A 27,447-nucleotide genomic window follows, 5' to 3' on the forward strand; every position below is an offset into this window, starting at 1 on the left:
TAATCTTGTTAGTGAGCATCATGCTCAGAGCTGCTCTGCATTCCTGTTGAAAAAGTTTTGTAAATTAAAAATACAGAATTCTCAAGAGCTGTTTCATCAAATGTATAATATTGTAGCTGGTTTTGTCCTTTCTCTTCATGGTCATATACTAGTTGCTGTGGAGGGGGTGACAACTTCTCCTCAGTAATGAAGCAACTGGTATTTTATTGTCTTATTTCTTTTTATTGTTATTATTACAGAAAAAGAGGAATAAAGCAAACAAAATTCCTTCTGGCTCTGAGGAAGAGAAGTCTCTGCCTTCTCTAAGCACAGCACCAGCTCAAACTGCAGAGTTGTCTGATGCACAGAAAATCCAAACATCAGCCAGTGAAGTAGCCAAACCAAGTGCTGACTTACTTGCTGGTGACAACAGAGGTGCACTTGAAAATGGTGGTGTCTCGGGCCAGTTGGGAAAGGAAGCTCAAAGTCTGGAAATGGTTGCAGAAGGCAGTCACAGCAGCGTAGCTGTGATGACCCCGTCAAAGGAGAGCACTGTTAATAATGTGTCTGCCCCATCTCCAGGCTCTACAGCCCTGGAGGAGGTGAGAGGTGGAAGTACCACACAGAGCGGAGAAGTGATCAGGAGTAACATGGAAGAGAGCAGCGCTGTGTCTGACACCGTCCAGCTTCTGGAATCCGAACCAGATTCCCAGTCTTTGGGTAGCAGAAACAAAATTACTTCAACGGGAGGAAGAACAGACACTTCCTCTGGGTCTTCCTCTGGTTCAGGGGTGTCTGAAAATAAGATTGCAACTTCTTGTGCTGAACGTGAAAGTCAAGACACGAAGACTCCTCCTGTGGCCAAAAGTTTAGAGGCTGGTAAAGGCAAACAAGACACCAGCCAGGAAGTAAGCTGTTCGACTACCAAGGTAAGCGTGTGAGTGAGAACTCCTGTGAGTATATGGTTGTGTTGGGAAAAGTTTCTCCTTTTTCACTATGATTCTCTTGTGCTGTCAATAAAGCTGAAGACCATGAGACTGGGAATGTGTTCTAGCATAGCTCTCTGAGTGGCTGGTCAGTTGCCACTAGGAGCTGTGAACACATCTCTTCTCCAGGAGGCTCTTCCAGGTGTGTTCTCTGGTGATGCCTTCGTATCTCCTTTGACTAGGACATCCTCATGCTTTTTAGGTGTCTGTGCTCTAGTTGGGGACAGACCTGTCAAACTGTAAATTGCTGTTGGTTTTCTTTTATTTTCTTTCTTTGGGGACCTGTGGCTTACTGGCCTGACTTTTTACAAATGTGTGTGGATTTCATTCCTTTTGCAATCCATGCACTATTTCCCATAACCAGTAGCTTCTCCTTACTGTATTTGACTTAGTGAGGGATTAGTGTTTCCAGAAGTACAAAACTAGCTGATATGATATGACTTCTGGGTATCCCCTTCTGTCTGAAGAGGTGCTGGGCATTTCTGCAGGTGTTGTACTTCCAGGGTCTTCTGTTTCATTTGATATTGTTTGTCATCCTAACACAGAAGGAAGACGTGAAGAAAGAGAAGACCCAAAATGAGAAAGCTCATGAAGCAACTGAGAAGACAAAACAGACCAAGGGACCTGAGATTGATAGAAAGAATGGCGCTTCAGCTGTAACAAACAGTAGCAAGAATGAAAACCAACAGAGGAACCAGAAGCCTGTGGATAAGAGTAAAGAAAGGTGAGAATAACACGGCTGCCTCCCCAGCGTTCTCCATTCGCAGGATTTGGTGTGAGGTAGAGCAGAGGACACCAGACTGAGGCAGGGGAATGAAGGACTAAGGTTTGGTGTGTGTGTGTATCATGGGTCTGTGGAAATAAAATTGGACTTACAACTGAGATAAACTACTACTCATGCAAGGTGGTCACTGTTTAATCAGGAGTTGCAGCACAGGTCATGCATTGGTTAAAGTGATACACTTGAGCTTTTTTTTGAGGTATCTGCTGAATAAAATAAAAAGTAGAAATAAATGCAGTCTTTTTCTTTTACTCTTATGAGCAACCAGGACTGTGCTTCACACATTGTTTTATTTTTTATTTTTTTTTTTGGATTATTGATGGGATGAGCTGTTGTGATTAGTGTAACTTGTTTTGCATGGTGGGTGTGAGCTGGAAGAGGGATAAATCATTGTCATTTCAGGTGAATCTGCTGGGTGAGGTATTTCTGTTGGCTTACTAATGCAGCGACCCAGCCAGATGCGACTGGAGCATTTCATACTTTAGGAATTCCTTTTTTCTTTTGGCAATAGGTTTTACATTAGGTCTGCTATGTAGCATCAGTTTTAGTGAACTGGTAACAGAGCTCGTTAGTCTTGCCTCCAGTAAGCTAGCAGCTCAGAAATGTTTTGTCATTTATAATGATTTGTGCTATAAATGTAAAAAAAAGTAATTCTTTCTATATTCTTTCTATTTATTTTCTGTAGTTCTGTGAACCAAAGTGAGTATGTTGCAGTGTACTTCCATGCAGTATTGTCTAAAGACTTCAAGCTAAACCCTGAGACCCATAAAGTGTTCATTAAGGCTCAAGGCGTTCCTGGCTACGTAGACTGGAAGGACCACGTTTGTGAGCTGATCTGCACCAAGTGAGTACTCTGGGTCACACAGGTACAGGAGTGCTTTAGCTTTGGAGAGCAGAAAGCAATGTGATACTTCCTTTAATACTTAAGACTACAGCTATTTGTCCATGGGGTGGATATTGATACCAAGTGTTTTTATAAGTATTCCAAAATTCTCATTATGAAAGAATAATCACAATTCCTGTTGAAAATTGAGCGATGCATGGAGAGGAAGTATGTTGACCAGCTGATATCTTGTCCTTTGCCTCCTTTGCTGTGTTTTGTGTTATTTAGGCAACTAGGAGAACATGGATACCTCATTGAGGGCTGTGTAGCTCTTGCAAAGGAAAGTATGAATAAATGCATTCCTTACAAATACTGGGTTTCCTGTGGTGAAGGACAATATGAATTTATTTACAAGGATCCAGAACCAAATAATCATGTGAATCGCTGTTTATACATAAACAGCACGTTGATCAGCAATGGAGGTGAGCTTTTTTGATTGGATCTGCAAATTGTTATTTTCTCTTGTCTTTTAGTGGTATGATTTCTAACTTCATATGGAATAACTTTATTAGACAGCACTGTCTCAAGTTGGAAACTTTATGTGTCGGTGGGGTATTTCTGTGTACAGCTGAAAGAACAAAGGCATATGCAAATGTGTGTTTGCTTCTCAAGTTATTGTTTTCTTGTGTTCTCATCTCTGTTTATTCCAGAATGGCACCAGTATGATGACATTGTCTGTGCAAAGCCTTCCATGTTTAAAAACTTTAAGAATCGTATTCTTTTTCAAGATAAAAAGAAAGATATTGTGAATGGGAAGATAATAGCTGCAAATATTATGTTAGAAAATATCTTCAGCATTCTTGGAACCTGGAGCCCCGTCAACCTGATGAACTTCTTCTCTCAGCTGAAACAATTTCACTGTGTTACAAAGGAACCATGTGTGTATAGTGGCAAGAAATTGGCATGGAATGAGTTAGACTTTGGAGAACAGCAGGTAATCTGTTTACTTTTAGCAGGTGCTAGAAAAGAGAAGTTTGATAACAGAGCTTTATTTTTGCTGTTGACCTTGTTGGGATTGATTTTTGGTTTTCCAATCAAAAAGTTCATGTGGCAGAACCAGCAGGGATCCTTTCATGGTGTCTGCCACTATCAACCTTGCGAACTTTCTGTTAACTTTTGCAGTTGCAGTTCTGAATATCTCAGCTTGGTGAGAAGTAGAAACCTGGGGACTTCTTAAGGAGTGGGTTTGGTATGAATGTAGACAGGACCTCCAGAGTCCTAAATTCTAAGTCTCTTACCTGTCATAGTTACGAAATGCGGCAGAAACATCACATCTTTGCTTCTGGGGCTTCACACCGCTGTAATGGGTGTTTATTTCTAACTTTCTGATTACTCGGGAGAGGCCACAAGGTGGCATACTGTCCTAGCAGTACATCCTGGCTGCCCAGGCTCAGCTAACAGCTGAATTTCACGTGACTGCCTGTGAAGGGTGATTTTGGTAGTATGGTACCACCAAACAGCACAACGTTGCGAAACCCCTTGGACATGAACCCTCTCTTTTACTGACTCCCAACCAAGCCCAAGTCCACTGGGAAACTGGTCTGCTTACTGATCAAGGCTGTGGCAGGCGGTGGCTGTATGGGCAGTCTTGGGTGTTAGACTGCCTGGCTCACCAGTCCCCTTTGAGACCTGCCCAGCTCTGCTGTGCTGAGTGAGGCAGTCCCGGAGCAGTGGGACCCAGTCCCACAGGGATGGACATGGAACGTCACAGGAACTGGGGTACCACGCCTGATGTTCTAGTGATGTTTTGTGCTGTATGTGCTTATATCCTGGTACCACCATGGTGTCATATTGTATATGAGGCTATTGAGTGTCCCAGCTGTGACAGAAGATGATAGCTTCAAGAGGAAAAGACTAATTGGGGAACTAATGCTGTGGTTGCTTTGTTTCTTCCCTTCTTTGTCTTAGGTGAATGAGTTGCTGCTAGAATATATTAGGAAAATAGCTCACCCTTACTTTCTTCCGGAAGGTGCAGAAGCATCGCAGAAGGATATAACAATAAAAAGTAAACTAGCTCTAGGGCTCACCCTTCTTGGAGTAGTTGAGTTGTTCAATCTACCAACAACGAAAGAGGATCTGGCTGCCCTGTGTTGCCTCTTGTGCTTGGAGAAGAAGTCAGAAAAAGCCATACAGGATGAAATTAATCAGATTAAAGCGGGTTTTAAAGAAAGGTATGTATGCTGCTGGTCTAGTAACTAACTGGAGTGTTTTTACTGCAGTGTGGTAGGTAGCAAGCACAGCATGCTGTGAAAAAACAGCAAGAGATCCAGCTTTCTAGTTTCAGAGAATTACAGAAAAAATCAGGTTTGAAGGGATTTCCACAGAGGCCTGTTCAACTTCCTGCTCAAAGTAGGGCTAGCATGCAGGCAAGGTTTCAGTCAAGTTCTGAAAAAATCCAGGGATGAAGATGGCACAACTTCTCAGGGGCCCTCTTACAGTCACATACCTTTCTTGATGTGAAAAAGGTTTTCCTTCTGTCCAAACAGTATTTCCCTTATTGCAGCTTTTCCCTGTTGCCTATTGAGTAGTAGGTTGAATACTAGCTTCTTCTTTGCTATTCATCCTTACAAACTCCAAGAACTGTCACTAAGATGCCTGTATATATTTATAGCTCTATATATTTGCTTCACGCATTCCCTGACTCAACTTGGAGGGGCTCACATGAAAACTGTAAGCTATTGTCACCACTTCTTAGCCCTTGATTAGTAGGGTTTTTAGCAGGGAGAATCAGGTAAGAGTACAGCTTTGAGTCTTAAACTTTTACTGAATATACTCTTCAAGGAAGATAAGATTGAACCAAAATAATTACAAGAAGTAATTTGAGGGTACATAGCAAGATGGAGGTGTAGCTGTTTTTTTTTTTTTTTTTTCCTTATCACGCAAGGGCGTTCTTCAGTCCCATAAGAAGCTATTCTCATACTATTTTGTTTGTTTTGGTATTTTTCTAGTTTGAGGCCTCAACTGATAAACTTGTATCTGAGATGCATTGATAAAGAAGTAGACCACTTGGTGTGGATTCTTCCTCTTCTGCATTTACTTGCTGCTTCTGCGCAGTGTGACTCCTTATCAATAGAAGAAGATATCTGGGCAGGGCTAGAAGGAATTCCATTTGTTGAAACAAGGAAACGTCATAGGTAAGTTTTCCAGAATCACTGGTTATGTCCAATGCCTTGACGTTGTAATTGGTGGTGGTTGCCTTACTTCATCTCTTATTATTATTTTTTTTTTTAAACAAGCAAACAAAACAACAACCAACCAACCAAAAAAAAAAAAAAAAAAAACAAACGACAAATGTAACATGTTGATGGTGCGTATTTGGGGTATTTGAACACAGACTGTATTGGTTGCTCATAGATTGTGGTGTACAGTGAAGCTGTGCAGCATATTACTTTTCAAACACAGTTCTTAATTCTGCAAGCTGTGGAACTGCTCACCTGATTGGTCATGTCTGCTGTGAGTTAAAGCAGTTTATAGTATGTATGGTACAGAATATGAGCTGGACTTGGAATACACTTTTTTTGAACATTTATTTCTGCTCTGTAGTTTGATACCGCTTCTGCAATTACTGGGTGTCGGAGTTTTTTTACCCATCTTCAGCTGTAAATGAGAGAAGTACTCAAGTCAGACTAAGAGCCTTTCTCTGGGCTCAGTAAGCCCCTTTGTACCTTTAACTTGAAGAGTTTGTTTTGCCTTCCATTCAGGATGAACATACTGCAACTAATGAAAGAAAAGAAATACTTGATGGAGTTTGACAGGACTCTGGTCAAGTCCTGGATCTGTGTGCTGCCCACGGAAAACCTGGCTGAATTCATAGAAGATTTCTCCTGTGATTTGTTAGTTTCCCTTCAAGGTGTTTATTACAGATTAAAGAACACTGGCCATTGGAACAGCAAGGTTTGTCTTCTGGCAGCTTTACCCAGCTAAGGGATAAAGGCTGAAATTGGGCAGTAGTGTGTCTTTTAGCAGAACTGCCTGTCACTGAAGGAAATGTGGTTGGTAACAAGTTAGAGCACAAAAAGCTTAATTTAGCTAAAAGCAAAAACAGTTGCTCTGAAGTAAGGGATTCCGAAGGGAGAGAGGCAAGGGTGTGTCTGTAGCACAAAGTTTTACTGGAATAGATGAGAGAAGGGCCTGCTTATCTGGGTTTGCTCTTTGTCACTTATAGCAAATATTTTAATTCTCAGATGGCTGCCTGAAACTTTTTTTGAGATATTTTTGTGCCTGTTGTGAAAACACTTCTATTTGTGTGAAGACAATAGGAATTACACATTGCAATTACTAGAAATAATCAATTTTAAAACCCTAAATTGTAAGAAGTGTGGCTGTTGTTTGGACGAATAATGGCATCCTATATGTTGACTCTAGCATCCAGTAAAGCATTTTTGCAATTTTATATTATTTGTATAACAACATTGAAGAAAGCATGTGGAAGAGTACTGAATTCCCTCTTTCACTGTATCTTTTTCAACTCATGAGAAACCAGGACACAAAATTCATTCCACAGTAATATTTTACTTTCCATTCTTAGGCAGTTGAGAGTCTTGTTACGACACTGCTGTGTACCTTGGAGAACAGACAGACAAGGTAACTGAAGTACACTGTTGTGAGAGTTATCTCCTTTTTATTTTTATTTATATCATGCCTGTTATGTGGGGTTATGCTTGTAGCTTAAATGTGTGTTGAAATTTGAAATACTGTTTTTATTCATATAAAAGGATCCTGTATTTCTATATCTCTGTCAGATAGAAACATTTTTAAAAAATCCATCTGGGAGAACAATGGTTGGTTGCCACACTGTATTAAAATGGCTTCTTTTTTTTCCTTTGAACAAAAAAGAAATTCTCCCTCTCTGTTGCTGTTCTTCAGAGCTCTGGAAGCTCGCTCTTGGCAGTCGTGCTTGACCCTCTGCCTCAAGCTTCACGAGAGCGTCTGCAAGCGCACAAAGCTGGTGTTAGAGTTCAAGATTCCTGCCACTATGGCCTGGATGATTTCAAAGGTTGCCAGACTTCAGCCCACAGCAGTGAGTACTGAGCAACTGTTCTTGGGTTGACATGAGTGGGGTATCTAGAAATATGACAGAAATGGTACGACAGACTGATTTATAGATTGTTCTCGTGTTGGAAAGCTTAATATTCTGAATTAGCCAAAAATGTGGTATGTTGAAAAACTTTTGAAATCACTTAATGATTTTGAATCTTATTGTTGAAAGCGAGGTCAAATGCTTAGTTTTACTGTAATGGGCTCTGTTTTGTCTTTTTTTTTTTTTTTTTTTCCCCATTATATTTTGTCTTTCTTTCCTGGAAAGAAAATTCTTAAGCAAAGGCTGTTTGTGAGTTTTGCATTTTTCCAGCCTCTTTGTCCTTTTATTCAGGTATTGATGGGGCTCTGTTGCTGGGCTGGTTTGCGCCCAGCACATTTGGATGTCTGATGCATTTAGGCCTTGTCTTTTAGAAATACTTATTTTAAATCTGTTGTATGCTGCTATCCTGCTTGAACTGATCTTTATTTTTCCACCTGTGTGCATCAGGTTGTGAGAGATGAAACCATACAGGAAGCTTCAGTGGTAGAAGTATTCAACAAAGCTCTAGAACACACTCGAGCCTGGTTCAGAAATGCTTTAAGCCGGAACTTACTGGAAGAACGTGTAGGGCATGTGGCGTTCTCTATTTATAAGGAACCTGAGGTTTGTCATCAGAATAAAAATGTCTTTTACTGTACCTTAACTGTATATAGTCTGGGTCTAATGGTTCTTTGCTGGAGACCGTAGCTGCTGTGGCTGGGTAAGGAATGAGGTGGAGAGAGGCAGTGCAGACCACGAGCTGAGAGGCTGCATTGTTTTAAACACTTGGGCTGAAAAGCAAAAGGCTATACTTGGTGCTTTGCATCTCATCTTGTTCCTGCTGGTTCTTTGCTGCTCTGAAAGGCAGGGCTGGAATGATGAGCTGCCTTCTAGGTGTTTAGCTGGAGATATTGTCATGCTCACCCTGTATGTGTTACAGGCTGCCCATCAGGCCTTCAGCACGCAAGCACAGAGCAGCTCCTTACAGCCTGCCTCAGTCTGGTGCTCCAAGACCTCCCTCGGGCAATTCCCAGCATCGAGGTGGAAGTGGTTTATGCATGTCTCCTTTAGTATCAGGGACATATTGGAGCTGTTTAAAAAACATTTTGCAGCTCTGGAGTGCTCTTTCTCTTTTGGATGGAAACATTTGAAAGGACTGCAGATTATTTGAGGAGCATGGGGTCTCTCTTCAGCACAGCAGTGTTCTTTCTTATTTTGGTTTTAAATCTTGACACTTGGCATTCTGGATTTGTTTGCTTCTCACCTGCAGGCCTGGAATGAATTTGTGAATATCAGCTTTCCAGATGAACAATTCAATGAGAAGTGGAAGAGGACTTTACTTGCAGATTTGGAAAGAAGAATTCAGGCGGTATGGGGAGCTGTGGGAAATCAGTGCATGCCAGTGGGCCAAGATCAGAGGAAATGGACAGTCTTCTGCTATGCTTCTAGAATAATGTCTTGAGCCTGAACGGGCACATGAAAATACTGTGGTCATAAAAGTTGCCACTGCTGTTATAAAACATGTTCTGGAGGTTCAAAATTAGACGTGAAACTGTAACCGTGCTGTATTCTTGGTGTCAGACTCCAGTGGCCTGTTAGCCTGGCTGCAATGCTTCTCTGTTTCTAGCAGTGACTGACGACCTGGTGCTTTAAAGGAAATTGCATCCTTTGAGCAATTACCACCTCTTCAGTTTTAAGGAATGGTGGGTGCAAAGTAAGCACCCAGGGACTTAAAGAAACAGAGTTTGCGCATGTCTCGTCTCATTCATTGTGTAGAAATTGTTGTCTGGGATCCCAAACACACTGTGTAGGTCCCTTCCAATATCAGCTTATTTATCTCATCTGCTTTTTACATCAGCTGAAAAATTCTTTAAGCTGTTGGTTTTCCTAGTGTAATCAGAAAAAAAAAAAAAAAAAGTAACTCCTGGTGGCAACTTGGATAGGAGGGATACTTATTTAGTAATTGTACATCTTAGAGGGAAACATCTCCAAATTTTTTCCAGCACTTATCTGTGCTTCGTTATTCTTCCAGTTTTTGGTAAGTGGTGCAGGTACAATGCTTGGCTTCACTAGGGGACTTAAATTTTTGGCTTAGTACTTTTATTGTCTTAATAGCACTCTTGCATGCTTTCTGAAAACGTTTTGGAAATTTAAGGCTGATAAGAGATCTCTTCTCTTTTACCCTGTAGGAGCCTCCAGTTAACCAAATCTTAGTTTACTGCTGTCAGTATCGCCTAATTCAAGATCTTAACAGTTCCATTGGTTGGTGTTTCAAAAATTGTGCCATAGAGGCCGTAACTGCAGCTTGCCAGGTATTGTATTTTCCCTCAGAGTGGGAAAGGAAAAGTCTAATTTCATTTTGCACAGAAATCTTGTATAGGGATGTACATTGTTATGGAAGAAGAGTAGCACATTCAGTCTCTGATTACTTGAATTGCTGTGGATTTTTTTAGTTTGTTAAATTAACAAAAAAGTATTGACAAATAGAGATCTGTTTAGACAGGGTCCATGAGAAATACTTGTAATGCTTGTCACATTGTGGCTCTTGTGTCGCATGTTGTATGGTGACTTTGGAACATGCCTAAGTGCTGGAATTGTGACTCTTGACATCAGTGCCTGTTTCTGAGATTGACCCAGTGTAATCCAAAACACTGATGCATTCTTCCCTTCTGTCATGTATATATTGTGCAGACTCAGAGCAATCTCCTTGATAGGATACCTTCCTACAACATGGACCAATTTGGCCAGCTTATATCAACTATTATTGTGAAATCATGGCCGAGAGCGAGTGAGCAGTCCAAGGATGATATTGATGAGACTTTGCACCACATGCTTACGTGGCCTGACATCAAGCATGTCTTCAGCTTTAGTGGTATGTCTGTATGTATGCCTGTGTTTCTTTGCTGAGAAGGAAAGGAATACATAAACTTTTTCTGCTGTTGAGGTGAGGAATGGAACAAAACTCAGACTATTCAGCCTGTTGATGGAGGGGAAAGGGTAAGGAGAGGGAGCCAGTATTCCTCTTGTGCTAATTCACTGCAGCCTCTTCAGAATTTGTACTGAACCTGTAGATCGTGGATTTGTAGAACATAGCTTCTTACTCTCCAAAGTTCTAACAAGTCATTGCTACATAAAAATGCAAGTGTTTGTCGTGCGAGTGGGTTGAAATGGCTTGTGTTTTCTCCATGAGTTTTGGGTATGGCCTATCCATGGGAAGGTGTCTGAACTGCTGTCCTGGGATCCTGGTGGTTTCTGTTCAGGAAAACATGAAGGATTGGAGGATGGTGTGATAAGTTAGACACTTTTGGGTAGGGATTCAGGTGGGAAATGGAAAGACTCTGTTTTATGATGTTGAATAATTATTTCTTCTGCCTAGTTCTTGTGAAGCCAGACTGATCTAGGTTATACATGCTTTGTTTATTGAACAGGAAGAAACACAAAGCTCCTAGAACAACTTACAGATGAAGCAAAAAATATAATGGCCACAGCAGATTCTTTGTTCATGAGTATCACTGATGGCATCCAGCAAGGGAGTATCCTTGTGAAACACCTGGAAGAGATTTTGCAGCATGAGAAACAGTTCATCTGTATCTGGGAGCTAAGTAAGAGCCTTGTTGGCTTATGGCATCATTGTAGTGATTGATGGCTTACTATGTTAAACCTACTTCATTGATTAGTAATACTAATTAGATGCCTCATCAGTTAAGTCCTGTCCTTGTCAATGTACTTTATGTGGAGCTTGCAACTCGAAGTTACGTTGTCTGCATTTTGCTGTTCCTGACTGCGCCAATCCAAACCTGAGTTATGGATGCAGAAGGTGGGAAGTATCTGCCTTGTGACTGACTGCAGATGGTTTTTCTTTCAGAGCACAACCAGCTGCCACAAGGGAACAAAGAAGTACTCATGAGAGAACTGAAAGAAGTGCTGCAGAGGAGTCAAGAAGAAGTAACATTCATCAAAGGACAGAAAAAAGCAATAGGAACCTTTCTGAACATGTGCAGGAAGGTGCAGGCATCTGTGAAAGGTAGTGTTTTGGGGGAGCAATTTTAAAATGGGAACTCCAGAAAACGTATTTTTCTTTGAAAACTGCTGACTTTTTATAAACAGGTTTTGTTCTAAACTATAGTAAGGATGGGACTGGGGGGAAATCTGGAGTGTCCGGGGGCAAAGAGTGAGTACTAATGAATCAAATGGTATTTGTAGGGATCCACATGACCCTACATGTGTCAAATTTTGCAACGCAGCTGATTAGATGAAGTAAACTGGACCACAGACTAGATATTTAACCTCTGATGTGACCTATCTCTCTATTTTAAAGTGGCTGTAGGTGAGGTGGAGCTTCAACACTCAGAAGATCTTCGCTTAAAGAAACTAAATAAAGTTGTGAATGTGGGAGAAAGACCTATAGAGACTTACTACAGTCTGAGCCAAGAGCTGAAACAATTTGCCCAGAAAATGCACTCTTTTAAAGATAGCCTGATCTTCCAGCAGTTTTGGGAGGAAGCCGCCAAGAAGATGAGACAGGAGGACGTTTTGGAGGAGGAGGTTGTTCCTGTATTGGACCTTGATAATGTTTCCAGTCATCTAATCTCCCCTTGTTTTATGAGTTACGAAAGGTTGTATGAAGATCTCAGATCTGGAAGTCTCACTCTGTCTGCAATTGATAAAATTTTTAAAGAATTCAGAAATCATTCTGAAATTATCAAATCTGAGCTAAGGATCATATGTGAACTTAAACCTGGAGAAGAGAGAGACTGGGTTGATCAGCGATTTCAGCAGATCCAGCAATATCATGAAATGCATCTAATTTTAGATGCTGCAAAGATTATTGCCCATGTCAAAGAGAATTTAAACCTCTCTGGTGACTTCAGCGTCCTGGCAAACTTGTTGTACATAGTAAGTATCCACTTCTTCAGCCCTGTACTGTCAGGGTGTTGGCTGGAAAGCTTGGTAGATCTGAACCTTCTAGGAAGCCTATCCTAGCCTGTCAAGAGCCGTTCCCTGCCCCAAAATGCTTATTTGAGATAAAACTAAGTGTTCAAATAAAGTGCTTGTGTGTAATCTTTCATAAGAGGGAAGGTATATTCCTCTGGTGTTTGAGGTGTGGCTTCACAGAGGGCTTTTCTTTCCCTTGCAAGACAGGCTGTATTTCTCATTTCCAGACTGCATGTTTGTATTGCTTGCTTTGTAGGCAGAAAAGCTTGAATTATACAAGACACAAAAGCTGGAATCCATCAGCCCTGAGCTTATGCATGCCAAGAAACTGCTGGAGGGGATCACTGTGAACCGTCGTGGGTGCCTGGGGGAGCTGGCCAAGCAGAAGGAGTTTGTCTGCTGGGTCAGAGAAGCACTGAAAGGTGAGTGCTGCTCACCTGAGAATTAGGCGGATGGTACCAGAAGGGATGCTGATTTGTTTGGGGGCAGGAGGAATGCCATGTTCCTGACCTATCGGCTTTATGCGTTCACAGCTTCTGGTATTACAGTTGCTAGCATTTCTTATGGGTTTCAGCATGGAACACACTATAAAGTATCCCCTTTAAATGTGCCACTGTAGTCTTGTGCTGCACACAGCTGCTACCCTGCCTGGAAGGGTTGTAACTGCTGCTGCTACTCAGTTCAGGTTGGTCTTTTAAGAGAACAGAGGCCATCCATTTAGCAGGATAGCAGCAGTAAGATTACTTCTGTGCATGTCAGCTCAGCTTTCTTACATGCACACAGACACGCACCCTTTGAATGGCTTCCGTCCAGGCTGTGAGCCTGTGCTGTTCACGGCAATGCAGAGAAAAGCCAGGGCTAAGGATGCCATTAACGTAGATGAATTCCTCAGGAAAGTTGGTGGTGGTATGGGTAGACAGAAGTTGCAATGGGGATCTTGTTCAGTGGCATTTTTATGCATCTTCTGTAAAAGGGGGTGATGTGGAATTGCATTAATACTGCCTCATCCATTGTTTTTTCATGCATTTATCTCATTTAAGATATAAATGAGCTGAAAGTATTTGTAGACTTGGCTTCTATCTCTGCTGGGGAGAATGACATGGATGTGGATCGTGTGGCTTGTTTCCACGATGCTGTACATGGCTACTCTTCCCTGCTCTATGAGCTGAAGCAAGAGTCAGGGTTTGAGGACTTCATGTACAGCTTGAGAAAGCTGTGGCGAGCCCTGGACACTGATGAGAATCTTCCCAAAAAACTGGTGAGTTCTGCTGAAACAGGTCATCTCTGCATCCTCTTATTTCTGCCTTCCAACAGTGGATGGAAGATTGACTGCACAGGGCAGATTCCGGTTGTGTGGGGGCATCACAGCTGCTCTTGTTATTGGAAGAGAAATGTTTTGTTTTTGTGGTATGAAAATTCACAGCAGCAACTGTTAATGGTATAGCACAGATTTCTCCAGAGCACTGCTGAGGCTTTCAGATGTGCCATGGTGTAGCTTTGCTCTTCTAAATAGTTTAAATAATACAGAAGATGGAAGACAAATGACTGGGAACTCCATCTTATTCTTTGCAGCAGGACATGTTTCTATAGCAAGAGGCTCTGAAGCACAGTAGCAGCACAGGGTGTTGGTAAAGAACAGCTGTGCTGAAGGCTCAGGCTGTGGCCAGTAGTCATTCCTTTCATCCTTCCCCATCCTGAAACTCTCTAATGCCAGCCGACTGTTTGTCCTGAACACCAATATAATTTTGGAAAGGAACACAAAGTCAGGGAGATAAGGGCAGTGCCATGTCTTCTCTCTCCACAGCGAGCTTCAGCTCAACACCTAGAGTGGCTGAAAACGGTGAAAGAGAGCCATGGGTCTGTGGAGCTCTCGTCGCTGTCACTGGCAGCCACCATCAACAGCAGAGGGGTGTACGTCCTCAGAGCACCGTCTGATGGCCAAAAGGTGAGGCTACTTGGCTTTCTCTCCACTTGAACTGTTCTCCTGTCAGACTGCTCTTTCCTGACAAATATCTCCTGCAGGTAACACTGCTGGCATGTCAGCGACTGTCAGAAATGTGCTGTAACTTTGTGTAGTCCCTTTCTGGAGTCTGTCTCTTAAGCGCTCTCCTTGCCAGGCACAGCTCTACCTTGGGAGGGGAACCTCACCATGCATCAGCACTGACGACTTACTCTCTGGCAGGTTTCTTTAGACAATGTCCTGCATCTCATCATCCCCGAGAGCTCTGAGGATAACAAGCCATCACGGAAATATTCTCTGGCAGAGCTTCGTGAACTGCAGAACAAACTGATGCTCATGTCAGCAAAGGGAGAGCAAGGCCTGGAGGTGGAGAAGTTCTCTGAGGTCAGATTTCAAACCCAATGGCTTACTGGTGTTGATGCTGGGCTTGCATTTTGCTTCAATATCAGCTTTTAAGACTAGTTTACAGCTGAGTTGCTGGGGATGGATGGTAGAAGACAGATATCCCTACCTCTTTGGTTCCCTGTTAGAACGGCTCTAAGCTGGAGACTTGGTAGGGGCCTGGTACCCTCATCCTTTGGCCACATGGGGAATGCTCCTGGCTGGCACAGTTGCTGTGATTGTGTAGGAACCTGGGGATTCCTTACAAGCTTTTTTTGGGATACTGCTATTAAAATCTCCCAGGGAGCCTTTTGTTACTCTACAGGGCCTGATGCACCTGGCCTGAGACCAAAGCCTTTGGGACTGAAAGCATTCCCTCTGGTATTGTGACTGGGACTTGTCTTGGTAATATCAGCTTATTTATTTTTTCATTCTGTTCTCACACAGACCTTTTCCAATGTCCAAAGACTTGCACAGGCCTTTATAGACCTTTATTCAGCTGGGAACATGCTCTTCCGCTCCTGGTTTGCCCAAGTGTATTGCTCACCAAAAAACAAGACGTGTGTTTTTATAGACTTTTCTTTGGGACTGATCCCAGTGCTAGAAGGGAAAGGAGAGATGGCAGCTGTGCTCCCAGGCCTCTGCAAAACAATGGAGAGCTTCCTGGAGAGGTGGAAAAGCTTCATGTGTGAAAAGCGATTACAACACTTCTACTTGAACTACTACACTGCTGAGCAGCTGGTCTATCTGAGCACAGAACTGGGACGGGGAGAGCCCAGCCAGAATGCCCTGATGATGCTTTCATTCCTAAAACATAACTGCACCGTGGAGGATGTCCTTAGAGCCTCCAGCAGTGAGGTACCCCCCAGCTCAGACAAGGTTGTTTCCAACTTACCTGTGCTGCTGGATGGAGAGAGGGACCTGACCACTCGTCTGGAGTGCATCTGGGAGTGCTACATGAGCAACATGGGCTCCTTCCTTTCAAACTGCCTGGATGTCGATACACTTGGTAGGTGCCTGAAAAGCCTGGCCAGATGGGAGAGAGAACACATCACCAGAGATTTCCCCCAGGATCTTCTGCATGTCGGTCAGCCCAACCTCATCACCTGCCCTCGCTCTGAGGTGCTCACTTCTGCTCTGGCTATTTACATGAATAGCCCCAACCAGCCCCTTCCCACTTTTGATGAAGTTCTTCTGTGCACTCCTCAGACCACTGCTGAGCAAGTGGGGCTCTTCCTCAGGAGATGCCTCATTCACTGCAGAGGAGTAGAGAAAATTTATACCATGCTGTATGCAGATGAGCTTAGTTACGATGTCAGCTGCAGAGCAGAGGCGCTGTTCCAGCGCCTGCAGCGGTTCAACAGCAGCTATCGCCTCATCATTCTGTGCAACTGCGAGAGGGAGCACAGCTACATCCCGTCTGTCTTCAGCCAGTACAAAGTGCACATGATACCCCAGAGGTCGCTAACTGAAATCCAGCAATACCTTCAGCACCACTACAGAGTCACTCAGCCTTCAAACTCAGCTGCTTCTGTGTTCAAGGGCAACATGTGTGTTGGGATTGTATCCTCCAGAAGAGCTGGTGTAGGTAAGTTGTCACATGCAAAGCAGGCTCTGCTGAGTATTGAAAACCAGAGTGAGATTTGTCTTGCCTGGTTTTCTGCTTAATTCATAAGTATGTAGCTAAAAAGAATGATTCAGACTGGAGTGAGGTGATAGGCATCTCTAGGGGTGGTTTATCTTGCTGATCTGACACCTTTCTACTGACTTAGATCATTAACATAAACTAGATAGCTGGATAAGGTGAATCTGACCTCCTGAGGTTAAAATATTCCTGCAGGAAAATGTGCGTGAGATGGCATGAGTTGTAAGCCTGTGTTTTTCTCTTACAGGGTGTGATTGATTGCTGGCTGTGTCTTAATGTAAAAAGCTAGAGGGCATTAAGTGAAACTACTTGGCAGGCAGAAAAGCAAACAAAACGTGGTTCTTCAAACAATGCTTAGTTAATTTGTGGAATTTGCATGATGTTTTGGAACACAAAGCTTTACACGTGCTAGATAGCCATGAGAGAAACATTCATCAAGGGCTACTAAACACAAAAATGCTATCTCTGGCATAGGAGTTTCCCAGCTGCAAATCACTGAAAAAATACTGGGAAAGAGTTGCTGTATGTCAGCTGCATTCTTGCTGTGTTCCTTCGCTGATGACGCCTGTTAGTGACTGGTGGTCTAGTTAGGGTTTCAGCTGTCCAGCTGTGCCTCTGTCCTGTATAAACTTTGTGTACACTAGAAGTGCTTCGTAGGAGCATTATCAGACCTTGCTTTTTTCCTTACAGCAGCCTTTCTTGGGCTTTAGTACAGCACCACCTGTGATGAAAAAGATCAGGCCCAAAAGTGGAAGTGTGATACATTATTTTCAAGGGATTAGAGAGAAAATGCAAAATAGTTTTGTTAACAAATTGGATCCTGTGTTAAACCTCATAAATCCAGGGCAGGTCTTGGCTATCACCTGTGGATGACTGCTGCCATGGTTTCAGTCTGGAAAGCTATAAACCTATCTTTGTTGTTGTTTTACAAATCTTTCACACTGCTGAAAGCTTTCATACTGCTGAGAGGTTTGTAATGTGATGAGAGTGGCTTTGGGGCTTCTAAAAGATTGGAAGACATTCAATGCTTTACCCAGATATGTCCATAATGGGGAAGTATCTGAGGAATGGTCCTATCATAGCCAGTTCCTGTGCTACCTGCGGCATAAATGGGATGCACAGCACCACAGCTGTAGCCAGTGAACATCAAATGATCTTTCCATTCCATGCATTAATCTGGGGAACAGCAGATGCGGAGTTGGCAAACAACAAACCAAAGCTGTTGGCATTGCCTTAACACTGGCAAAATTAATTCCTACAAGATAGGAAATTTGAGGATGCTTTTCTCTTTGAATGCAATTTTTTAACCATTTTGACTTTGGAAACAGTCACATAATAGAAAAGCGAAAAGTAAAACGTTTTTCAGGTAGTCCAAGTGAAACAAATCCATGTGAATAATGACAGCCTTCAGTAGCCAACAACAGCGATGGCTTTGATTCCAGGCTGCAATTTGCTACTGTTCTAACAAGGCTGGCACTTAAGCATTTGGCTTACTTATATTATGGCTGTGGTATGATGTATTTGATATTAGTGGTTTAATTCTATTGGTGCTTTTATGATAACAGGGAAATCTCTCTATGTGAGGCGGCTACATGAGAGACTGCAAGCCCAGCAGCCTGACTGCACAGAACTTCTGAAAACCATCAGACTGATTGAACCAGCAGTGGATGAAGATAAAGTGCTAAAATATCTTCTGCCTTTTCTGAAGAGGCAACAACAGACAAAACCCATGATATTCCATTTTGATATCACCTCTTCAGTAAGTACATCCTTTCCACAGGTGACTTGACTAGAAGTCCTGTGTGGGTTCTTGCAGAAGTTTTCTTTAAAGTTTTTTTTTTTTTTTCTTAGTAAGCCATTTCACAGGACATGTTTTCTAATCATTGTGTAAGGATGTAACCTAAAGAACTCTTTTTACTGCCGAGGTGGCTGAACAATAGAACAGGTTGCCCAGAGAAGTTATAGAATCTCCAGTCTCTGGAGATACTGAAAACCTGACTGAATATCTTCTTGGACTACCTGCTCTAGCTGAGTCTGCTTTGGGCAGTGGGGTTGGACAAGGTGATCTCCAGACTTCCCTTCCAGCTTCAGCTGTTCTGTGATTCTGTGAAGTCATCATGAGTAAATAAAAAGGAAATGACTTTGTCTTTTTCTAATAATAGGTACAAAGTGGAGTTCCTGAATTTCTATTCAAGCTGTTGGTTTTGCAGTACCTGACAGATATTAATGGCAATATGTGGCTACGACAGAAGTGCCATTTGTATATCATTGAAATCCTTGAGGTGTCACCGCTGCCAAAGGAAGGAGGAAGACGTGTATGTACACAGCAATACTTGATCTCTTTTGAATTTCTCAGTCACTTTGCACAAATGTTTGTATATAGTTAGAAATGAGTTGTAGAGAATACAACAGTAAACATAGCGTAGGGATTCCCTGTTTGTATCAGGGTGTACTGTGCATCTCCATTGCGAAGTGGTGTCTGGTGTTGTACAAAGTGGCATTAAAACCCAACAGTAAATTATACCTGTTTTTTTTTTTTTTTTTTTTTTTTGGGGGGGGGGGGATTATTCATATTTGAAGGCCTGTTAGTCCAAACTCTGCTAACATTTATCGGAAAGATAAAAGTGTAAAATCTAACCTCCCTCGTGTTAGTTTGCATGTCTGAAAGTACTAAAATGTTTATAAGACCAGAATGTAGAAGTGAGAGGGATAAATAACAAGTTTCTTGGATTTAATTTTGTTTTTTTCTTGAGGTAGCACTGAGAAGGGGTTGGGGACAACAAAGCACTAATATTACAGGAAGGGGACTCTAAAAAATAGGTTTAATTGTTGTGATACACTTCAAGTGTATCATCAAAAACACGGGAAAAAAATGTCATGGTTATACAGGCTAGCTGCTGTTATTCAGTTAGGTCTGTTATCTTAGGCAAGAGTAGTGCGAGAGCAGATTGAAACAGGTGAAGGTTAAGGCTACAGATTTGTGATGACATTTTTTCTTCTTCTACTTCCAGATACCATTGAGCCAGAAGTATAATTTCCTTGATGTGTTCCCTAAAATAACATGCAAGTCTCCCAAGGAGGTGCTAGAAATGGAGACACTTGGGAACCGGTCCAGGGGTGTTTCAGACCCAGGAATGGATGAGGAAGAATTTTATAGTGAGGCTTTCCAGAGACCTTTCCAGTATCTGAAAAGATTTGACAGTGGGTGCAATTTGGACACATTCTGTTACGAAGCACACTCTGTGGAAGGGAGCCCTGCAGAATGCCTGCAACAGTTCCTCCTGCACTGCGGGATCCTGGATCCCTCCTGGTCAGAAATCCGGAACTTCGCATGGTTTCTCAACATCCAGCTGAGGGACTGTGAGGCTTCTGTATTTTGCAACCCTGACTTTGTCCAGGACACGCTGCAAGGTTTCAAAAGCTTTGTTGTTGCCTTCATGATTTTGATGGCAAGAGATTTTGCAACACCCTCCCTACACATTTCTGATCAAAGTTCAGGAAGGCAATCCTCCAGCCTGGAGAATGTTGCAGAAGATGATCTTCTTCCTTTCCGCATTCGGAAGAAGTGGGAGTCAGAGCCTCATCCATATTTGTTTTTCAATGATGATCGCGTGTCCATGACTTTCATTGGCTTCCACTTTCGGCCCAACCACAGTAGGGGTGTTGATGCAATTAATCCTTTGAATGGCGAAATAATCAAGAGAAATGTCATGACTTCACAGTTGTATAGTGGTTTGTTACTCCAAAGAGTTCCCTTTGATATTCCATTTGATACCTTGTCCCGTCATGAGAAGCTAGAGAGGCTTTGCATGGTTTTGGGAATCTCCTGGGTAACAGACCCTGATGAGACATATGAACTCACAACAGACAACGTGCTAAAAATCTTGGCTATTGAGATGCGATTCAGATGCAACATCCCAGTTGTCATCATGGGAGAAACAGGCTGTGGGAAAACAAGGCTTGTCAAGTTTCTGTGCCAGTTACGCAGAAGCTACATAGAAGTAGAGAACATGAAGCTTGTAAAAGTTCACGGAGGTACTACTGCAGAGATGATTTATGCCAGGATTAAAGAAGCAGAAGCCCTTGCTATAGCCAATAAGAAACAGCATGGTTTGGACACGGTCCTTTTTTTCGATGAAGCCAACACAACAGAGGCTGTGAGCAGCATCAAGGAAGTTCTGTGTGACCGCACAGTAGAAGGGAAGCCTTTGGTGTCTTGCTCTGGTTTGAAGATCATAGCAGCCTGCAACCCTTACCGTAAGCACACACCAAAGATGATTCAGCGCTTGGAATTAGCTGGGTTGGGCTACCGTGTCAAAGCAGATGAGACAAAGGATAAGCTTGGATCCATTCCACTGAGACAGCTTGTGTACCGGGTCCATGCACTCCCACCTAGCATGATCCCATTAGTGTGGGATTTTGGGCAGCTGAATGACTTAACTGAAAAAATGTACATACAACAGATTGTACAGAGAGTTACTGAATGCATCCCGATGAGCAAGTCTGAAGCGGAGGTAATTACAGAAGTGCTTTTTGCTTCTCAGCAGTACATGAGGCAGAGGGATGATGAATGTAGCTTCGTCAGCCTGCGGGATGTGGAGCGCTGCATGGAAGTTTTCAAGTGGTTTCATAAGCACAGTAAATTACTGCTGAAGGAGCTGGAGAAGTACCTTGCAGAAGAGAGAGCTTCAAAGAGCACTGAGAGAAACACCGTTATCTGGTCCTTAGTGCTGGCAGTCGGAGTTTGCTATCATGCGTCCTTGGAAAGGAAGGAGGCATATAGGAATGCTATTAGCCAGATCCTTCCAAAGCCTTATGATGCTCAGAAAAAGATTTTGGAAGAAATCACCCTGATGCAGGACTTGTTCCTGAGTGGCGTGTACCTCCGAGACACCATAGCAAGAAACTTGGCCTTAAAGGAAAATGTCTTTATGATGGTCATCTGCATTGAGCTGAAAATCCCTCTTTTTCTTGTTGGTAAGCCTGGGAGCTCCAAGTCCCTCGCAAAAACCATTGTGGCTGATGCTATGCAGGGCCAAGCTGCTCATTCAGATCTGTTCAAGGACCTGAAGCAGATCCACTTGGTGTCTTTTCAGTGCAGTCCTCTCTCCACTCCAGAGGGAATCATAGGCACTTTCAAGCAATGTGCTCGATTCCAGGATGGCAAGAACCTGGATGAGTATGCCTCTGTGGTGGTTTTGGATGAGATTGGGCTGGCAGAAGATTCTCCCAAAATGCCCTTGAAGACTTTACATCCGCTTTTGGAAGATGGCTGCATAGATGATGTCCCTCTTCCTCACAAGAAGGTTGGCTTCATTGGAATTTCCAACTGGGCTTTGGACCCTGCTAAAATGAATCGAGGCATTTTTGTCTCACGTGGTGACCCCAGCAAAGAGGAGCTCATAGAAAGTGCAAAGGGGATTTGTTGCTCAGCACGAGGGGCTCTGCAGAAGGTTGAACAGTATTTTCATCACTTTGCAGATGCATTTGAAAACATTTGCAAGGTCCAGGACAGGGAATTCTTTGGTCTGCGTGACTACTACAGCCTCATAAAGATGTTCTTTGCGTTGGCTAAAAACTCTGAAAGTGAGCTGACACCTCGAGACATAGCTGAAGTTATTCTTCGTAACTTCAGTGGCAAAGACGATATCAACGCCTTGGAAATATTCACTTCGCAGCTACCAGAAAAAGGAGAAATAAATGCTCGTGATATCAGTAGGATTGAGCTGGTGCGACAAAATGTTTACAGCAGTGGAGAGGATGGGGATTGCAGGTACCTGCTTGTGCTGACTGAGAATTATGCAGCACTGCAGATCCTTCAGCAGGCCTTTTTTACTGCCCGGCAACAGCCAGAAATTATCTTTGGCTCCAGTTTCCCGAAGGACCAAGAGTATACCCAGATATGCAGGAATATCAACCGTGTGAAGGTTTGCATGGAAACTGGCCAAATGGTAGTGCTTCTCAACTTGCAGAACCTTTATGAAAGCCTCTACGATGCCCTTAACCAATACTACGTGTACCTCGCTGGCCAGAAGTATGTTGATTTGGGACTGGGCACCCACCGGGTGAAGTGCCGAGTGCATCCCAAGTTCCGCTTGATAGTCATCGAGGAGAAAGACGTGGTATACAAGCACTTCCCCATCCCACTGATCAACCGGCTGGAGAAGCACTATGTGGATATCAGTACGGTCCTGGACAAGGAACAAAGAGAAGCCGTGAGAGAGCTGAAGAAGTGGGTGCATGACTTTACCACCGTCAACACAGAAGAGCACTTCATGAGCAAGCAGAAATACAGCCCTTCTGACGTGTTTGTGGGCTACCACTCAGACACCTGTGCCTCGGTGGTCCTGCAGACAACAGAGCGGCTGAAGGCAGCGTGTCCCCCCGAGCAGCTCATGTCGCGTGTGAAGGCAGAGGCGCAGCTGGCGCTGCTCAATTGTGCCACCCCAGACTCGGTGATCCGTTTCTGCAACTCCGTGAATTTGCATATGGCCAATTCTCTGGCAGATACGTACTTCAAACAACAGCAGCACATGTCTTTTGCAGACTTCCTCCGAGCTCATGTCCACAGCGGGTCTCAGTGCCAAACACTCTTTACAGAGGTGAGCGTCCTGCAGAGTCCTCAAAGCAGCCTCAGCCTGCGCTGAGGCTTTTAGTTGGTATTGCTGGTGCTGCACTACGGCCATGTGAGTAAACTTGATAAGTCTTGCTACTCAGTGCCCAGATGTATGAGCTGGGTATCTCAGCAGCTGTTGTTACATCTCCAAGAATTCAGTGTGCGAAGCAGCATAGGATGCTTCCTGACAAGCGGGAGTTCTCAAGGAATTTGAGCGGCTAAGTGTCTTTGTATTTCAGAAGTAGTTCTTTGAAATTAGTGTAGTTCTCCATGTGCACAGCCAGCAAAACAGGCTGCTGGCTGCAGAATAATCACCGGGAGCCTTTGAGTATGTCTATGTCTGCCTCTCATCATAATGCTACAAAAGGCTTTAACCCAGCTGAGCTGCAGGGGGCCAGAGATCCCATGGGCTCTTACTGGGCTAGTTCTGGTTTACTTTTTTGCCTCATGCCAGAGCTAAAGAACTTCAGCTAATGCTGGCTGGAGAATTTCTCCCTCTTCAGCCCTCAGAGAGGGAGGCAATGCTCTATTTCCTGGGGCTGGACGTGCTGCTCCTTGAGAGCACTGCCTCTTAGCTGCTCCACAGCCCTGCACCAACAGCACCACGAGACTGCGTGCACCTGCCCAGCAATGGCCCTAGCTTGGTGGAACAGTGCCTGTTGTCCCTTTGTGTACTAGCAGGTCAAATAAATGGCTGTTTGGGTGCAGTCCAGCTCTGCAGCAAGTTAGCAGCGTCTGGGAGCACAGGCAGTTGAGTCTCTGCTGCCTTCCTAAGCTTCCAAACCTGTGTCTTGCACTCCCAGGTCACCACCTTCTCGAGGCTTCTCACTAGTGCTGACTCTGCTTGTCTGGAGAGAGAAGTGCAGGATAAAGCACAAAGGCCTAAGATCCTGTTCCTGCAGCAGTTTGACACGGAGTACTCGTTCCTAAAAGGGATCCGGTAAGTCAGGGCTTGCATTGTCTCGCTCTGAGTAGCGTGTCACCTGGGTGGAAGACACATTGGTGGGACGTTTGGAGTAACATACTGAAACGGGAGGCGAGAGGCCATGCAGCACTGAACTGTGGATGGGCTCAATGCAAAACTGTATTACTTCCATCATACTGGAGCGTGAGATTTGTTTTTAAAGCTATGCCATCCGTACAGGATGGATGTTTTAATTTCTTTCTGGTTGCAGCAGCCAAAGGCAATCTGAATTAGCAACGTCTAGTCTCTTATGTTTTGGTGTTACACTTAGTGACTTATTTTAACTCCCCTTTCACTTTTTAGAGATTTCCTTGAGGCTACATCAGGAAATAAAATTCTTATTATTCAGGCAGACTTTGAAGATGGCTCTCAAAATGCCCAGCTCATCGCCTCAGCCAAGTAAGTCAAGTGTGAAGTGATTCCCAGCGAGCTGTTCTACGTGGAGGCTCCTCACCCCCATTTGATTATTAGTGCCATTTTGGGGGGGACTTCAGGATCAGGAACGTATAATCCTCTGTTACTGCTGCAGTAGAGTGAAACTGCAAGCATTAATTATACATGGAATAACAATTCATAACTGAAGTCAAAATAAACTAGTACTGGGCTGGCTGAAGCCATCAGCCAGTCCCCTGTGAAGTGAGAGCTCTCGCTGTTGGCTGTGTAACTGAGTAGAGGAACGGAGCGACTTATGTCTGTACAGGGGAAGGAGTGTGCCCTCGCTGACAGAGGAAGGGATTGTGGCCTTGACTTTTGTCTGCCTGTGGTCTGTCAACAGTATTTCCTCTTTGTTGTAGATACACTGTTGTTAATGAAATCAACAAGGTGGACTTAGGAGAAGCCTCTGTCTTTGTTTACTTTATTATGAAGCTTTCTCGGGTGGAAGGAGGAACGTCCTACGTAGGATTCCACGGAGGTGGGTTTTGCTGCATGTGGCTCCTCACTCTCAGCTGGTTGCAGACAAACATACCAGAGCAAGATTTCTCCAATTCACCTCTTTTTAATGCTTAAAATCTGTAATCAGTGTGGCCTCTGGCTTATCAGAAATGCTTCCCTTATTCATGGGGACTGGATTCCATGGGAGGGGACAGGGCCTTGAAGTCCTGGTCCCCATTGTGAGAGCATTTTGCCTTGCCCATTGACAGATGAATCATCTTTCTAGTCAGCTGGAGAACAGCAAACAAACATGAGTCAAACTGCATTTGCATTACTGTCCTACAGGAGTCTCTTGAGCATGTGCTGGTGTTCGCTTTCAGCAGCAAGCTCTCTGCTGTGTGTGGAGGGCTCTAAGAGCCTCAAAGCCCCTGTAGCATACATGCCCTGTCAGGGCTGTGTGTGTTGTTATGTCCAGAGCAAATCACTGCTTTACCTTTCTACATCAAGCAGTGAGAATAAGCAAACTCTGAATCTGAACTCCTAGTTTACAGGTAAAGGAAGCTTGTTGGGAAGCTCTTAGAGAAAAGCATGCTGCATGCACAATGATTTTTTTTTTTTTGTCCTGTGTCTTTAGGTCTGTGGCAGTCAGTGCATATAGATGATCTCCGCAGATCTAAGGACATGATCTCTGATATGGCTGCCCTGCAGAACCTTACCATCAGCCAGATGCTCTGTGAGGATTCAGGTAAAACCAAGGGTGAGCTGTGTGCAAGCTGTGCTAGCCAGTGGTGTCAATATGCTAGCAGGGAAAAATGGAGAGATGCCAGCCCAGACTTGGTACTAGTAGATCCTGTGCTGGGTACAACATATCTAGGTATTTTCACTGCTCAGTGTCTTAGGTTTTGTAGGGATCACTACGTGACTATCAACTTGTGTTTCTACTTAGTTTATTGCTGCAAGGTTTTCGTCATCAAATCTGATAGATTTGACAGTCAATTTGATAGTTTTCCCATTTTCTTTTGAGAAAAATGCAATATTTGCACTGCTCAGCACCCTGGCTGTTACGTCTCAGAACAGTGAGGCCCAAAATGCAGCCAGTGGATGTGCAGCAACTCGAAAAGGAGTGCTAACACTGCACATGGCAGAGACTATTGACAAGGCGTCACCCAGAGAGTATCTCACTTGCATCAGTATAAATCTGCTCACCTAAACTAATAGGAAGATTAGAAGAGACTTTCTCTTTCCCCTTATTTTTTTCTTACATTCTTTTTCCTTTCACCAGACTAATTCACAGTAGCGCAAGGACTCTGTTACAGCCTAGTACATTAGCTCAGTGTCACATTTCTTTCAGTTCTTGCTGCATGAAGTTTGACAACCCTAGCAGTGGTGTGTTTAGAGATGGATCTCACCTATTCGTGTAGGTGACGATGGATCTGACAGATGTTCTGCCGCTCTTGGATGCAGTTACTAAACAAACTCTTACCTAACTGATACAACAATGTACTGCTTCTTTCTAATAACAATTCTACACCTTGGTTGCAGCTCTACCTGCTAATGGAGAAGAGGAAGAAAATGAGATGGAGGCTGAAGCATCGGTGCCGGAAACAGAGCGCTTTGAGGTCAGTTCTGAGTATTTGTTTGCTTCTCAGCTGTCAGTGTGGCTCGGCTCTTTGTCATCCATAGGTGCAACATACCGTTTGCATCCACACTCACTTGAAATCCATCAGGACTAGTATTTGAATCATGAATGTTGATGGGACACAGATTTATCCTCCCCTGCCATCCAATCAAAATTGTCATCACTAAAGAAACAAACCATTCTAAGGGCCCTATAATTCCTTAGCTGATTCATATTCCTAATTCTTGAAAACCAGGTTTAGAAGCTTCTGCTGTCTCTGTGGACCTTGAATCTGAGAACTGTGATTCTGAGCCTGCTACGTCAGCTGTTTGCTTTCTGTTTGGGATGTGCATTTGAAACTGTTCTGGAGTTGGCTGTGGACTCTGCTGTGCTACAGTTGTGTTAAGACTGGCTTGTGCTCCCCAGGTCAATGTGATGCCAGAGGATGCCCAGTAACTGCATGGGGCTTTTGACCCCCCTAGTGCCTAAGCATCTCACAGGGAATGCATATATGCCCCCATTCCAGTAGGGTTTATAGCTTCCACTTCTGAACTGCTGATTTTTTTCCCTGTAGGAATCTAATCTTCATACAAATGCTATTTAAAATAGCAAATAATAATAGCAAATTAAAATAGAAAATGCTATTTAAAATAGCATTTAATTTAATTTAAAAGACATTTTAAAAGGGCCACAAAAGTCAAAATGTGTACTTGATTGCAAATTAAGAACTTAGATTTGCCTCCAGAGATGTTAGAAGAACTGTGACA

At 43.4% G+C, this 27,447-nt stretch overlaps 1 protein-coding gene across 1 annotated transcript in view; it reads left to right on the forward strand.

The window, feature by feature from the left end:
* RNF213 (ring finger protein 213) overlaps positions 1–27,447 on the forward strand; it is a 51,588-nt gene that overhangs the window by 3,373 nt on the left and 20,768 nt on the right. The window contains exons 4-33 of the mRNA XM_084298313.1: positions 240–908; positions 1,511–1,689; positions 2,432–2,590; positions 2,858–3,051; positions 3,280–3,563; positions 4,538–4,800; positions 5,578–5,763; positions 6,331–6,523; positions 7,158–7,213; positions 7,496–7,649; positions 8,157–8,273; positions 8,959–9,057; positions 9,878–10,000; positions 10,380–10,560; positions 11,117–11,290; positions 11,554–11,712; positions 12,007–12,584; positions 12,880–13,045; positions 13,664–13,881; positions 14,428–14,568; positions 14,806–14,967; positions 15,412–16,552; positions 18,175–18,368; positions 18,772–18,924; positions 19,621–23,211; positions 24,029–24,165; positions 24,493–24,588; positions 24,984–25,102; positions 25,697–25,819; positions 26,605–26,681. Of these exons, the coding sequence (XP_084154439.1) occupies positions 240–908; positions 1,511–1,689; positions 2,432–2,590; positions 2,858–3,051; positions 3,280–3,563; positions 4,538–4,800; positions 5,578–5,763; positions 6,331–6,523; positions 7,158–7,213; positions 7,496–7,649; positions 8,157–8,273; positions 8,959–9,057; positions 9,878–10,000; positions 10,380–10,560; positions 11,117–11,290; positions 11,554–11,712; positions 12,007–12,584; positions 12,880–13,045; positions 13,664–13,881; positions 14,428–14,568; positions 14,806–14,967; positions 15,412–16,552; positions 18,175–18,368; positions 18,772–18,924; positions 19,621–23,211; positions 24,029–24,165; positions 24,493–24,588; positions 24,984–25,102; positions 25,697–25,819; positions 26,605–26,681 (10,086 nt within the window). The remainder of the gene's footprint in view (positions 1–239; positions 909–1,510; positions 1,690–2,431; positions 2,591–2,857; positions 3,052–3,279; positions 3,564–4,537; positions 4,801–5,577; positions 5,764–6,330; positions 6,524–7,157; positions 7,214–7,495; positions 7,650–8,156; positions 8,274–8,958; positions 9,058–9,877; positions 10,001–10,379; positions 10,561–11,116; positions 11,291–11,553; positions 11,713–12,006; positions 12,585–12,879; positions 13,046–13,663; positions 13,882–14,427; positions 14,569–14,805; positions 14,968–15,411; positions 16,553–18,174; positions 18,369–18,771; positions 18,925–19,620; positions 23,212–24,028; positions 24,166–24,492; positions 24,589–24,983; positions 25,103–25,696; positions 25,820–26,604; positions 26,682–27,447) is intronic.

The sequence above is a fragment of the Netta rufina genome (genome assembly GCF_964035555.1).
Source record: "Netta rufina genome assembly, chromosome: 19".
In the NCBI taxonomy this organism is placed as follows: domain Eukaryota; kingdom Metazoa; phylum Chordata; class Aves; order Anseriformes; family Anatidae; genus Netta; species Netta rufina.